Raw genomic sequence first — 16,905 nt, 5'->3', positions numbered from 1 at the left:
TCATTATAGACCCCACCAGTAGGTTTATCAATCTGATACTAAAATCTAAATTGTATTAGAAATATCACAACCCTACGAATATCATGTCAATTGTGTCAAGTGGTTGTATTGACTAACTAGTTTATTAGCTAAAGTTAAATCAAATCAAATCAACTTTATTTATAAAGGAGATGGTTATTAACAGCTTTTACTACACTTCAGTAAATACATTACTCTTACTAGGACAACACTAAACCTTTCGTTTACTTGACTAACTGAACGGGTGGCCTGTCAGCTTCATCCGCTATCAACTCATTAATAAACACAAGCACAAGTCAACTAATAATGCAGCAAATGGGATTCGATCTATTCCGCCTATAAAGCGCTATAAAAACAACCAAAAACCTCCATCAAAGTTTTAAATACATGCTGTACGTATACTGTATATGTAACGTAGTAACAGGCACATTCATAATAACATGTAATATTTACATATTTTGGTCATTATAAGCATATGGCGGTGCATTTATTTCACAGACGCATCACAATGTTTGCTATTTCTTTGAAAAACAATAACTTATACTACTAACTGCTTGAGGCTACTTTGGGACAAATATTGATGCTGAACCTGAGCTTGAATATACAGAGGATGAGCTATGAGTTTTAGACACTGAGTGATAAGCAGATCCAGCAAGTAGCACTATTGCAAAGTGCTAAACAAGACATACAAACCACAACTATAATAAAACAATCACTTACTGGACAATGTCTGATCTCACTGGGATGCAGACTGATGGAATGTTTATATCTTCCAGTTTAAATGAACAATTAATCATAATCCTCAGGCAGGTAAAAAAAAAGAGAAACAAAGGTGGGCCCGTACAAGCGTTTTCTTTATGCCTTTCTTGCGATCTCTCGGTCTAAGTTGAATGTCAAAGGCCACAAACTTCTACTATACAGGTGAGAGGCATTATTTATAATTTAGCAGAAACTTTTACTAACTTTGAGGCAATGCAGCAGCTCAGCAGCTAGGTATGTCAATAGCTGCATAAGCTAGCTAACTCTGTATGATCACGGCGCTGCTAAAAATAGTTCCTCTGTGGTAAATAATAAATGATAAATGGGTTATACTTGTATAGCGCTTTTCTACCTTCAAGGTACTCAAAGCGCTTTGACAGTATTTCCACATTCACCCATTCACACACACATTCACACACTGATGGCGGGAGCTGCCATGCAAGGCGCTAACCAGCAGCCATCAGGAGCAAGGGTGAAGTGTCTTGCCCAAGGACACAACGGACGTGACTAGGATGGTAGTGCTTACAATAACAATATTGCTAATACTTGGTTCATATGCAGGTAACAACATATAAATGGAAGTATTTTTGGCGGTTTTGGACGTTTTTAGAGGGCTTTATGGATGCAATAGACTCCAATTAGCTTCGTAGTAATCCACCTTGTACTTGCCGTACATTACAAATTAGAATGCATAAAAAAAGAAAGACATATGTGTTATTGTCTTACATAAGGTTTGTGAATGATATGCAACATTTTAAAAAATAGTTCCCTTTTAAATTCAGGCACACAATCAATCCAATCCAAGGTCTGTTGATTCCCAAGGGTGACTGAACTGTTTGCAGGCTTCAGTCTTTTATAACGAACAACCTTTTAGGCAGCCATTGTCAAGTTTGTCAACCAAATGTGTCAAATGCACTGGAAAAAACCAGTTGAAAACACGTTTAGGATTTTTGACATTTGTTTGTATTTGGGATGTAACGATTACCTATATTAATGATAAACCGCAGCAAAACTCCCAACGATTAGTATTATTACTGTTTCAAATGAAAATTATCGTAAAAACGTAATAACCGCACTTCGATAAACTGATGGACAATTGTTACTGTTTTGTTCCTGAAGAAGCACACAAGTGCCCTAATTTCTAGTTAGCCTGAATGCTAACATTAATACAAGACACATTAAAGTCGTTCCCCATTACAATCATAAATTTAACTTGTATGAACACATTACTATCGGAGCTATTAAATGTTGCACAATGAACCTACAGGCTGTGCTCGCTCAGTACAGAGAAGTCCAGAGAGAGGTGAAGATCCCTACATGGACCTTTCTACAACAGAAAGTAAACCCGAGTGATGTCACATATACCAGACGTGAAACGCTGTCTCAAACCTTTACAAATAAAAACAGAACAAGATAAACTTATTTCAACACTTTAATAACAAAAATATGGCTCCTTATTCTCTGTTAACTATCTCATCCGGCTGATAAACCACCTCATATAGCCAATAAAGTCGCTAATCAATAGCCAGAAGAATATTTCCTGTTTCTTCCGCCAAGGAAAATATTCTGTGTCTATTTATTCATTCAATTATAAATAAAACTTGGTAATAGATTTCTGTCTGTTTATAAGTACTTTTTGAGCACATTCAACAATACAAATTGTGATTGATAACTGATACCTTTTGTCACAATAACCACAATATAAAAAATAATATCTCAAGTTTATATCTCGCTGCTTCCCTCCATTTTATCAGTGGAAAATCTGTGAAGACCCACGACTAGTCTCTAATCTCTCAGTAAGACTATTGTTACTATAATACAGTCCTTCTCAAATAGTGGGGCGGACCCCCCTCGGGCACCCCGTGGGAAGGGCCGCATGAGACCTCTGGGGGCGGCGTATCAGAAAATAATTGAGAAGCACTGTGTAATACACCATGGTGGCCCCTTGTGTTGCGATACAGCAGGGGTGTCAAAACTGGGGCTGGGGGCCCATTTGCGGCTCGCAACTTATTTTCTAACAGCCATTCTAAAAATACTATTACTATTACTAAAAAAAAAACATGCCAACAAGGTGTAAAGTACTGACAAAATTTTAATTGTTGACACTAATACCACAAAGCTGACATGCAGGCGGTTTTGTCTTTTGAGAAAAATCTATATATTTTATTGGTTTTGAAAATGGAAAATATCAAAATAGCCGCCACATCTTTTTATTTTTCAGTGTGGGGCTCTCAGTGCAAAATGTTTAGACACCCCATGCAAAAGGATTTATTTTAATATTTAAAAAAGTAAAATGTATATTGTGATTTTAAGTTTTACCACCACACCCAAGCATCTGAGGGAGTTTTTAATCTTATAAGGAAGGCAAACTTGTCTGAACACTGAGGGGTTGCCTTTGAGAATTTACATTTCGACTTGTGCCTTGGAAATTATAAAAACTGTTTTATAGTATTGCATGTCAAGAAACCACTGTTATTACACAGCTTTAAGACTAGAACAATGTATTTATCTTTTCACAACAATCACTGTGTTGTATATGGACAATGAATGATCTGTCTGTGTCCAAACAATTGCATTAGCAAGTTTATTGGCTCCATATGATGAAGTTGATGATTTCACCATTCATTCATAGCACGATAAAATATAATTTCCAAAAAGCTTGCAATGTCATACAATTTGTATCAATATATTACATTTACATGAGCATTGTTTATAGTTTAAAAGCCAATTTTACCACCCAATTTTAACATGCATGCATCGGGATCCCCCTCAAGGAGCTAAAATGGCTGGGAAAAGGGAAGTCTGGGCTTCTCTGCTTAGGCTACTGCCCCCGCGACCCGACTTTGGATAAGCGGAAGAAGATTGATGGATGGATGGATGGATGCATCAATCAGAGATGGATGGATGGATGGATGCATCAATCAGACGTCAAAACAAAGTAAATGGGGGAGATGCGGTTTACAGCGGATGTATGTGTTTCAAGGACAGTTCTGGCAATGATTGAAAATAAACGTTCAAAATCCGGACTGCATGGAGTGCCTGGAACTTTAAAAACGCGGACCTAGTTTCCACCCGGCCGCTGCAATAGAGCGCACATGAAAGCAGTGGTGTGTGGGTTCATAGTTTTGATTTATGTTGAAGATGAATACAGTTACAATATGGTAGGGCTGGACGATTATGGAAAAATAACAATCACAATTATTGTAATTGATATTGTAATCACCATTAATTAATTGTTATTTATTTATTCAATAATTAATTCATAATTAAAAATAGATTGTATTTATTATTTACTTTAAATAGTTTTTAAAAAACAGCAATAAATTAGAAACGAATAAACCACAACAAGTAAAATAATCATAATAGCAATAACAAAAAATGTAATAATAGCTATATAAATAACAAAATTCAGTTTTTCCGTTTTAATTGCTTTTAATTCCGATTTTTACCTGTTACACTTATTTTGCCACATAAAATGTGTGCTTTTTGTGTCAAATAAAATGTAATAAGCTGGTAATTAATGTTAATTAAAAGCAAAAAAACCTCACATTTATTGGTGCAATACATCTTTGGACAATTTTGAACAATTATTCCGTTCCATCCATCCATTTTCTACCGCTTGTCCCTTTTGGGGTCGCGGGGGGTGCTGGAGCCTATCTCAGCTGCATTCGGGCGGAAGGCGGGGTACACCCTGGACAAGTCGCCACCTCATCGCAGGGCCAACACAGATAGACAGACAACATTCACACACACACACACACACACACACACACACACACACACACACACACACACACACACACACACACACACACACACACACACACACACACACACACACACACACACACACACACACACACACACAGTTCAAAATATAAAAATTTAGTAAATGTATCAGTAAGTGCTTTAAGTACCTTATGCTTATGTAAGGAACTTTTGTGAAACCTTTATTTTGTTAGCGCAGTCAGACCGAATGTGACGCTCAGCGCTATTATTGTGAAGGGGGAAAGTGTGCTGTGCTGCTGTTCTCAGCTTGATGAGTACAGAGTAAACACCTCTCAAGTTGCAACCGCTGTCCTGTTTGTACATGGATGTTACATAAATGACACAAGACAAGCAGATGAGATGTGTTGTGGGTGTATGAATTGTTCTTGCTAGCTTTGGCTTGGTAGTTTAGTCGCTGTTTCAAGTGACTGTCTCAACATTTAGCTTCGGACGGGGCGGTTGAGTGTTTCTGGGATGAATGAGCAGTCCCGGACACATTATTTTCCCAAACAAATGTTCCTTCTCCTCACAATGACAACATTCACTCACATATTCTGCTTTAACAGCAGATTCCAATTTATTGGCCAATTATGTGACTCCGTCCAAGGTTACGTGTTACTTTTTTTGTTGAGTTTAGTGATTATCGATTAGGCATACTAGCGATGTGACAAATAAATAAAAAGTAACAACCATGGTGACATCCTAAACTTCTAGTAGACATTATCTTTTTCTCACTCATTCGCTCCTCATTCGTTTCACCGTCACAAATTTCGGAATTTATAGTTTTTTCTGATTATTATATTAATTATATTTTCATAATAGTGAAAGCCATATTTGAAATCAAAATCTGATTAATTGTCCAGCCCTACAATATGGTACATCATTACCTTGAATTGATTCACGTGGACCCCGACTTAAACAAGTTGAAAAACTTATTCGGGTGTTCCCATTTAGTGGTCAATTGTACGGAATATGTACTGTACTGTGCAATCTACTAATAAAAGTTTCAATCAATTCAATCAAATATTTAGAAAAGAAAAAAACAAGGCTTATATTCAAGCCACTTTCTGACCGCACTTCTCCGCCAGCCATGTTGTAGTTTTTAGCACTTCCTTATAGAGTCTACTGACAGATACAGGTTAGACTATGCGCTTTTTATTACAAATGACAACATTGCATGTACGAGCCAGTCAGCAACTCATGTATAAATAGTTAAATAAGATAATCTATTGGGTGTCATTATAAATAACAAAAAAAATAGGTTATGGGAGGCAGAAACGTTTTTGTTAATTTCAGCTATTTTCCCTAAAAAATGCATTGAGGCTATAAAGTCCGTTTTATCTGATACTAATCAGTAGATTCCTCGATTGCTAAAATAATCAAAAGCTACAGCCTTAGACAGCAGTGATATATATTTAGATATTTTTGCATGCAACATGTCTATGACAAAATGTATTAATATTTTATGTGCTACATTTACTAAATCTCCACCATCAAAGAGCTTGTATTACAATATTTTTTTTTACATCTGCAGTCAGCCTGTACTAACAGGAATTGAACAGCTTTTGTAGATGAACGGATAATTTGAAGAGGCAGACCAGCCAATCAAAGTCACTTATCTCACCGCCATTGATTAGACGTCCTGAAAAACAGAGTACAAAAACAGATAGGGCTTGGTATGTGCCAACGTGAGGATGGCCACAAGGACGCCGACGCCATACAATCAGCCCGAAACATGACATTAAAGGCCTTTGAACATCAACTGGCTGAGGAGTAGGAATTATTAATGAACTGATAATGTCAACCTTGCAGTATGGGGGCACTACTCCATCCTCCCTTGTTTAAGAAATAAATCCTGCTCTATTTCCATCCCTTCATTGCTTGACCACACTTTAGAAGGTATGTGGCATTGCTCTTTTATTAACTAACTGTAGCCACAAGAAGAGAACCAACACTCTTCTACTTAAATATATCCATTATATTGTAAGGGTGGCCAGGTCTTTGTGTGGGTCTCTGCCACAGGCACATGAACCTTGCTAATGTAGGCCAAACATCTCCTCTGCCTGACAGACTCAACAAAAACACATTGGCCGGCCAGACAGCATTATACTCCTATTGGCTCATCGCACATTCCTCAACCAATTAGAATTCCTCTCATACCTGTAGGGGAGGAGCAAAGTCAGGGGCAATAACCTTTGTTTGCTTTCAAACAGAGCTAATGAATGGCTGGGTTTTACACGCACGCACGCGTGCACGTGCACACACGCACAAACACACATGCTTTCTCTGTTTTCTATCATTAAGGCTCATTTCGCTGATCACAGTGCAAAACACCATAACAAATTACACGCATCATTTAGCCAAATTGTTGTATTAAATTTAATGTCACCAACAGAATCTGTGTTTCCCCTTAGTAATCTTTCAGATAGAAATTACTGTCATTTTCTCCTCTTCGTTATTGTTAAAACTCCTTAGTTCATTAAAATGTCATCAACCCAGATCCAATTTAGGGGTTGAAATGTTGTGTATTCAGATGTAGTGGGGTTAGTAGATACTACACCAATAATAACACACTATGGTGAAAAGTAACCCACAAGAGTAAAAGGGGGGGAAAAACGGATTCCGTGACTTTGCCAGACACATGATGCAATTGCTTGTATTGGACCGGAGTCTTCTGTTAGATTCAAAACAAGCACTTCATCAAAAAGCAGGTGTTTACAAAGATAGTTTATGTTTTGAATACCATATTGAACAATATGTTTTTTGTGGTTGTTGGTTTGCAGTGATGTGTAGCTATTAAGAGAGGTACAAGATTAAAATAAACATGCAATACGTCAGTTTTCTTTGCTGTTTTTCCTTTTATGGTCACAGGTGAGCTGGAGCCTATCCCAGCTGACAGAGTGAGAGACACCCTGGACACAGAGGAACCTTTTTATTTTGGCTTTTCATCCACATGGTAACAGGGTTCTGGGTGGTTAGCCATGATATCTTTAGAGAAATAGGTTCCAGAGTGGGAAACTCTGACAACGCTGCCTTGTCGTTGACAAGCAAACCGCTACTTTTTTGGGAACGATGACGTCGCCGCACTGTCACGTGGCAAGAAGAACGCGAGAGAACCACACTTGCAACAACCGGAAACAAGAACAACAATTGTGAACAACGGAGCTATGTTTCTTCTGCAGTTTGATGTGGGAATCTTTAGGCGCCCCACAATTCGATTACGATTCAAGGGCTACGATGCCATTATAAATCTATTATTTATGCATCTTTAATATTGTATAATAATATTATCTCTTATAAATGTATTATCAATGATGTCCATAAAAGGCTCCTCCTTTGGGTGTATTGCGTTATTTTGGGCTTTTGGATGCAAGTGCCAACAGCATTTTTACTTACTTTCTTACTCACTCACTCACTCACACAATATATACTGTATATACACACGTGTATATACACGCACATATACATATACACACACACACACACACACACACACACATATATATATAAATAAATAAATAAATAACTATATATATATATATATATTTATATATATATATATATATATATATATATATATATATATATATATATATATATATATATATATAGTTATTTATTTATTTATTTATTTATATATGTGTATATATATATATATATATTTTATATATATATATATATATATATATATATATATATTTTATATATATATATTTTATATATATATTTTATATATATATATATATATATATATATGTATATATATATATATATATATATATATGTATATATATATATATATATATATATATATATATATATATATATGTATATATATATGTATATATATATATATATATATATATATATATATATATATATATATATATATATATATATATATATATATGTATATATATATATATATATATATATATATATATATATATATATATATATATATATATATATATATATATATATATATAACAAAACACCGTTTCATGTACCTCAAGTTAAAAATGAATGTGCACATGAATATAACAAAATCATTATAAACAAAATAATATGGCAGAATCTAAATAATAACATTATTCAGTAAAAAATAAATGTGGAAATTGTGCAAGATAGCACCTTATGGACAAAAACAAATAAAACAAATTTAAGAATTTTGCAAGATGTCACCTGATGGCCATAAGACAAAACTGCACTTTTCGTCCATATAAATAAACATCCATCCATCCATCCATTTTTTACCGCTTAATCCCTTCGGGGTCGCGGGGGGCGCTGTAGCCTATCTCAGCTACAATCGGGCGAAAGGCGGGGTACACCCTGGACACATAGTGTTCAAATATTAGATCCAGACTTATACGTACACCTGCACGATTATGGCCAAAATCATAATTAAGACTATATTTATCAATATTGAAATCACGATTATTAAGCAGGATTATTAATTAATGTTAGGTAAAACAGTGTTGGGTTGGGGTGTAAGCATAATGTCTACTAATAAGGCTATAAACGTTATGCTTTTATTTAAAGGCAAATATTTGTCTTTATGTTTTTAATAGTATCAATGTTTCAGCTTTTTCTCATTACATGATGCCTTTATCTCTATTTCTACATTTTAATAGATATAAGTATTTTTTTAAGTTATGCACATGTACATGCTGTATTGGGACAGATCCATTAAGATTCTAAGCAGAAATATGTCATGTGGGAATTAACTATACACAATAAAACATTAACAAAATGCTATGTCACAGGAATGTTTTTTAAAGTAATAACTTTGCCAAATGAAAAAATCCACAACATGTAAAAAAATGGTGTTTACTTTTTGATATCAATATAAAACACAGAGCAGTTTTGCTAATGACGATAAAGTCTAATAAACAAGCTTTGTTCTTCTCCAACAACTGTGTGTTTTAGTGCAACAGTTTAGCCAACAAAATAAACATGAGTGTTACCTCTCACATCTAATTGACAATCTTCACAGACTGCATTCAATTCAAAGAAATGACAAAACATTCTATCTAGTATTTATGTTATTGGAACACTGATACAGTTAGCAGTTAAATAAAGTATGAGTGAACATCCCAGTAAACAAACTAAAGATTAATCAACAAGTTGTGGCAACGTTCCCGACACATCGCTTGCTGCATGTTTTCTCACGTCTTTGACTCTGTCAGAGCAGGATGCTCTAAATAAAAGCAACATCTCCTCCACAGTATACTGGAGCCTATCTCAGCTGCATTCGGGCGGGCGGTAGGTGGGGTACACCCTGATATAAAACACAAAATATAACAAACTTGCTACTTTAAAATAGTAATTTGGATTAATGATTTTTCAATAAAAATGACTGAAAAACATAATTAATTTCAATACTTAAATAAAAATAACAGACCAAATTAAATGACTACAGTAAACCTGACCTGGCAGTAAACCTGAAAAAAAAATTATTCTCAGGTTTCTCTATGTTTACATTTTTGCACTCTCCACTATTTTGTTACACTGTATAAAGCAATTCTTACATATTCCTTATATCTGTACCTTAATTAAATTAGGTTATTATTAAGTGTTTGTGATTTTAGAATTTTGCTTCGGTTGATATCTTGAGTGTTTTCCATGGTTGTGTTGACATTTCCTTTCCTTTCTGCCTTGATAGCTGAGGGGATTATAATCAGAGGAAGGTTACATTTCAAATAAAAAATGTTAACAATTAATATTTTGTCTCCTGGTCTATATTTTCTATAGTTCATAAATATATCAACAACTATCGATATTGACCAATATAAAAAACGTATATCATACAGTTTTCAGCCTTAGCCACATTGACAACCTGCATGATTATTTTTTCAAAGGCACTTTGACACAGCTCAAGTCTTGGATCCTATGAGATTGCTATATATACCTAAATAAGTGTCCAGTGTGTGTGCATAGACTCATTAAACCTGCAAGTAGGCAAATACTTCATTGTAATTGCTCAGTTTAGCATCAGATGACCAAGACGTCTGGCCCTGGGCACAGAAAGACATTTCCATTTGAATAGGAGCCCCTGGGAGTCCAGTGGGGTCACACTGGCTACAGTGAGAACCTATTGTTCCAGCTGTGTATCAAGAGAGAGACTCCTTTATGTCCTACACAAGAGCTTGAATCCCAAAACAACCTTTAAATGCTCAGATCGAGCACCCAAAACACTAAAAAAAATACACGGATAAGGATAACGTTAGCCCTAAATGCTACAGTTGACTTAGCAGGGGGATGCCTATCAGTTATCAAAGTGGAAATAGCTAACGTGTCGAAATCAGCCGAAAGACAGACTTTGACCTCTTCAGAAATGAACAATCAATGTTATTATTTACCTTTTGTTAACTAAATGTTGTGTTTTAGTGGTGGTGGTGGTTGGTGAGACCCCCTGATGGGCGTAGCTAGCCAGCGTTAGCGGTCAACGTTAACTAGAGAGAGCTAACGCCGACTGGCTAGCGTTAATAATTCACAGTGTGTTAATGCTTTTCAAGCGTCTATGTTTCCAATGACCCCCCCAGTGGCTAAGGACGGGCTATTGTTTCGGTTGTAAGCTCCACATGACGGCGAATTGTGTCCGCATTAGTGTACTGTTTTCTTCGCTGCCCTTTCGGCAATTTGGCTAGCACCCCGGCTAACAAGCTAGCACTTGTGTTGCTGTGTCTACCGCACAAAAACCGGATGTTTGGGCAAATCGCAGCCCTTCAAAGGCACTTTGCAATGTCCTGTTAGGCTCGCTTGACGTAAACGATTATACATAATTAAAACATGCAGCGTGTAGTTTATGTCCGTCTTCTTTTTTTTTTTTACCTGTCAGTCGGATTTTGATGCTGGAACCGTTCCTTCGAGTCCCAGGATTCGACATCACTCCGTGAAAAAACGATCCCACAAACTTCCTCTTCGGGTCCCCCGAAAGAGACCGTTTTCGCAACTCCGTTGGATGGCGAATGCCTTCAGAATGCAAACACGCGGTTAGTTTTCCGGTTCTTCATGGATGCGACGGTATTATTTCATCGCAAAGTCCTGCGCTTCCTCGAGATCCAACAACACCGGAGAACATTTTCGGGCAGGCTCAAGCACGTAATGACGTCATAATCTTAACTGTACAGTCGTACGTGCTCGCGTCTGGCGAACGTGGGCGTGCCCGTGGAATTCTCAGCCTGCAGTCAGGGAAAATAAGTAAGACGATTCCGTTCAGTTAATAAATAAATGGGTTATACTTGTATAGCGCTTTTCTACCTTCAAGGTACTCAAAGTGCTTTGACAGTATTTCCACATTCACCCATTCACACACACATTCACACACTGATGGAGGGAGCTGCCATGCAAGGCGCTAACCAGCACCCATCAGGAGCAAGGGTGAAGTGTCTTGCCCAAGGACACAACGGACGTGACTAGGATGTAGAAGGTGGGGATTGAACCCCAGTAACCAGCAACCCTTCGATTGCTGGCACGGCCACTCTACCAACTTCGCCATTCAGTTCAGTTTCAGTTTATTTTGAACATGCGTAAGATACAATGTAATCACACAATTCCACTTGTTTCATTACAGCACGTCCGAAAAGGAGTAGGAAGAAGCAGAGCTTATTTAATTCTACCCCTTTTCATACCATAGCAATTGTATCCAATTTCCTTGTTCTCTGTAACAGAACAGTGAACTAATAAATAATATACCATCGTAAGCATACACATATTAAATACATAAACAATCTTTGTCTCAATAAAAAAAGGGTTCAAGATGTTCATAATTCTTGTTCTGTGTACTTTGAGAACACTTGTAGTTTGAACAGTCTCTTAAACGGAATCATATTGGTGCTTTGTTTGATTTATTTGGTTAATCCGTTCCATAATTTAATTCCACATACTGATATGCTAAAGGTTTTAAGTGTTGTACGAGCATACAAATGTTTTAAATTAGATTTTCCTCTAAGGTTATATTCCTCCTCTTTTGTTGAGAATTGTTGTACATTCGTGGGTAGCAGGTTATAGTTTGCTTCATACATAATTTTAGCTGTTTGCAAATGCACCAAATCGTTGAAATTCAATAATTGTGATTTAATAAATAAAGGAGTTTGTATGTTCTCTATATCCAACATTATGTATTATTCTAATTGATCTTTTTTCTTACACAGTTAGTGAATGAAGCACACATTTGCAGTTGTTTCCCCATATTTCTACACAGTAACTCAGATATGTTAACACTAGTGAGCAATGTGAGCAATTCCCCTCAATGTTTATTCATAGCACAAATATTGAGTCTGTCTTTATATTTATGTTATTGGCATTAATTTATCAAATGCTCAAACCGACTATAACTTTTTAAAATGAAAACAGACAACACCTGAACCTCATACCTCATAAGGGACTTCAAAGCATAGTGTGAATCATTGTTTGTAACAGTACAAATAAACAACTTACTTTTCTGTTATTGTCAACAAAAGTGATCACATTAAATAAATGATCAAACTGTTAAAATACAAAACTGTAACTGGTTAACGCCAATCTCTTACTTATATAAAATAAAATAAAATAAAAAGTGTATTTGCTATTTCATAGCATTATTATTATTACATTTTATATATATCCATACTGCTTAATTCACACAGCCATAATGTTTATGGTTATTGAGCAAATAAGTGGTTCTGCCTTTGAGATACACAAAATGAAGGAGGAAAAAAAATAGATATTTTATTAAATTACAATATTGTGCAACATTTTATTTATTTCAGGAGTTCGGTTCACGTAAAAGACCATGTATTTCAAATCTTAAAATTAATTTATTTCTGACTAGATAGAGTATGATATTGAACTTTTTCACACATTTTTTAGATACTTATTTTTTTTTTGTATTGAATCTCAGCAATAAATATAAAAACAAATAATAATTGAGAAAAAAAATCTGGACTATTTAAATTGAAATTTCAAAAATAAATGAACTTTTCCACAATATTCTGATTTATTGGGATTGCAATTAATATGTTTTACGTGTTCTGTAGTGAAATATGTGACAATAGGCTTCAATATAATGTTTTTATATATGATGGAGAGTATATTATACGGATAGGCTTCCAACTCAATGCTTTTGCTTAACATCTGTTAAAAGTAAGTGATTGCAATTATCTTTAAAAATGAGGATACCCTTAATTCGTTAACAGTACAGTTGTCCCTCGCCACATCGCGCTTCAAATATTGCAGCTTCACTACATTGCAATTTTTTTTTTTAAAACATACTCTACATATTTTTGGCTTAAATTAAGTAATTAGAAGTAATTATATATATAATAGTGCATCCATCCATCCATCCATTTTCTACAGCTTGTCCCTTTTTGGGGTCGCGGGGGGTGCTGGAGCCTATCTCAGCTGCATTCGGGCGGAAGGCGGGGTACACCCTGGACAAGTCGCCACCTCATCGCAGGGCCAACACAGATAGACAGACAACATTCACACTCACATTCACACACTAGGGCCAATTTAGTGTTGCCAATCATCATTTGTCTTATTTTCTATTCTTCCCACCGCCAAAAACATGCACCTGGGGATAGGTTGATTGGCAACACTAAATTGGCCCTAGTGTGTGAATGTGAGTGTGAATGTTGTCTGTCTATCTGTGTTGGCCCTGTGATGACGTGGCGACTTGTCCAGGGTGTACCCCGCCTTCTGCCCGAATGCAGCTGAGATAGGCTCCAGCACCCCCCGCGACCCCAAAAGGGACAAGCGGTAGAAAATGGATGGATGGATGGATGGATGATGTGTTGATCCATCATGATATTTACCCAACAGGCCTTCATTTTCCAGGTTAAGAGAAATCTTGTCACCGCGACAATCGAGTTTACTAATTTTTGGCAGAACAACTTTTTTATGTGCCTTATCAATAACACATATCCATGTCTTTGACGCAAGCTGCACTAAGTCAAAAGACGAGATGCGAGGCGAAACAAGACTCATTGGGACGCATCACTTAAAGTGGAACTGCACTTTCTTTGGGAATTATGCCTATCCTTCACAATCATTATGAGGGACAAGAACACATGTCTTTTTGGGTTTTTTTAAAATAAAAAAACGCTTGGATGATGCGGCGAATGGGAGTCACTGTTGTAGCCTTCAAGCACTCTATAACAACTTCTAAATCCACCATCAACGTTTTCGATACACACTGCAAGTATATATATATTGTAGTAACAGACACGTTCATAACAATATGTACAATATTTACCATATTTTGGTCATTTTAATTATTGCAGGAACTAATTCCTTGGTGCATTTAGTTTCGTTTTCATAGCAGTGCACTTCCTACTTCCGGAAACAAAGGCGTGTGTGTCTTCTAATCATGGCAAATTCGGGAACAAACAACAAAGGCGACTATTTTTGTACAAATCAGGATTCACAATCTTATCTTTTATTATCTGAATATATGGAGGATGAAGGAAAAGTGAGACTTTGGAGGAGACAGAAGCCGAGAGAGTGAGTTGAAATTGACTCAAAAGCTGCAAAATGTGAAATTTGAAGCCATGTTATTTCGACATAAATGGAGTGCTTACCCAAATAAACCAGAAAAACGTCCCCGGCCAGCTGGACCAAACACAACTGTCCTTCGAGTGAGTCACACTTTGTATTGATCATGATACACGCAGCACGTCATGCGTGTTATTACAACTACAGTACATATGCTGTCTGGCTAGCGTTGTACAAACAAAACATGAAATGTGGGCTAATACTTAACATATACTGTAATATGATTGTTCATGTTTTCAGTCAGTACAGATTGGTGTTCTATTGCAGTGTTGTGCATTACAAACTCAACAATGTTGAATGAACAATGTTGAATGACGACGCAGGAAACGCAAGGCTAACAACACGGGATTCTAACAACACAGCTAATGATTGTATCTGCGACTGTCAAGCTCACCATTTTTTTGGAGAACGTCTTAGGCCTGTGGTTTCAGCACATGGGAGCCCAGTTCTGACTTAGAGTAATTACCCAGGATGTGACAAAGTATTTCCACGTTGTGGCCGGACAAGGCAATGGCAATGACATTTGGAAGATTCTTTGTTAAGATTTAAGAAAGCCTTGAAAGGTGAAATAATGTAAAATTATGAAATATAGCAACGATTACTTTCATCTAGGGATGTCCGATAATATCGGCAGGCCGATATTATCGGCCGATAAATGCGTTAAAATGTAATATCGGAAATTATCCGTATCGGTTTTTTATTATCTGTATCGGTTTTTATTTTTATTTTATTTTTTATTTTTTTATTAAATCAACATAAAAAACACAAGATACACTCACAATTAGTGCACCAACCCAAAAAACCTCCCTCCCCCCATTTCTTTCTGTTATCAATATTCTGGTTCCTACATTATATATCAATATATATCAATACAGTCTGCAAGGGATACAGTCTGTAAGCACACATGATTGTGCGTGCTGCTGGTCCACTAATAGTACTAACCTTTAACAGTTAATTTTACTCATTTTCATTAATTACTAGTTTCTATGTAACTGTTTTTATATTGTTTTACTTTCTTTTTTATTCAAGAAAATGTTTTTAATTTAGTTATCTTATTTTATTATTATTTTTAAAAAGTACCTTATCTTCACCATACATGGTTGTCCAAATTAGGCGTAATAATGTGTTAATTCCACGACTGCATATATCGGTTGATATCGGTATCGGTTGATATCGGTATCGGTAATTAAAGAGTTGGCCAATATCGGAATATCGGATATCGGCAAAAAGCCATTATCGGACATCCCTACTTTCATCCCATTGATTTTTTGAACGTTGATGTTCCAGGTAATCTAATTTTCAGTGAATGTATAGGATAGGCAACTATAAGCTTTGGCTTCAACCTATTCCCTTTTCGGTGTTTCTTTTTCTTTTTGTGTGTGTATGTGTATGATTGTTATTATGTATAATCTCTGCTGTTAAATTGATCACACAAAATGGTTGATTATATCAGTGTTTTTCAACCTTTTTTGAGCCAAGGCACATTTTTTTCGTTGAAAAAAATCCAGAGGCACACCACCAGCAGAAATCATTAAAAAAAAAAACTCAGTTGACAGTAAAAAGTCGTTGTCACAATTGTTGGATATGACTTTCAACCATAACCAACCATGCATCAATATAGCTCTTGTCTCAAAGTAGGTGTACTATCATGACCTGTCACATCACGCCGTGACTTATTTAGAGTTTTTTGCTGTTTTCCTGTGTAGTGTTATAGTTCTTGTCTTGCGCTCCTATTTTGGTGGCTTTTTCTCTTTTTTTGGTATTTTCCTGTAGCAGTTTCATGTTTTCCTTTGAGAGATATGTCCCGCATCTACTTTGTTTTAG

At 36.0% G+C, this 16,905-nt stretch overlaps 1 protein-coding gene across 2 annotated transcripts in view; it reads right to left on the bottom strand.

The window, feature by feature from the left end:
• The window catches only part of smurf1 (SMAD specific E3 ubiquitin protein ligase 1), a 52,698-nt gene extending 41,035 nt beyond the window's left edge, over nucleotides 1-11,663 (bottom strand). For both annotated transcript variants that reach the window (XM_062037042.1, XM_062037043.1), the window contains exon 1: nucleotides 11,380-11,663. In XM_062037042.1, the coding sequence (XP_061893026.1) occupies nucleotides 11,380-11,434 (55 nt within the window). In that variant the 5' untranslated portion in view covers nucleotides 11,435-11,663. The remainder of the gene's footprint in view (nucleotides 1-11,379) is intronic.
• Between the last annotated feature and the right edge of the window lie 5,242 nt (nucleotides 11,664-16,905).

Source organism: Entelurus aequoreus, linkage group LG25 (genome assembly GCF_033978785.1).
Source record: "Entelurus aequoreus isolate RoL-2023_Sb linkage group LG25, RoL_Eaeq_v1.1, whole genome shotgun sequence".
NCBI lineage: Eukaryota > Metazoa > Chordata > Actinopteri > Syngnathiformes > Syngnathidae > Entelurus > Entelurus aequoreus.
Note: the sequence above shows the minus strand (reverse complement) of the source record. Positions and strands in the feature narration are given on the sequence as shown.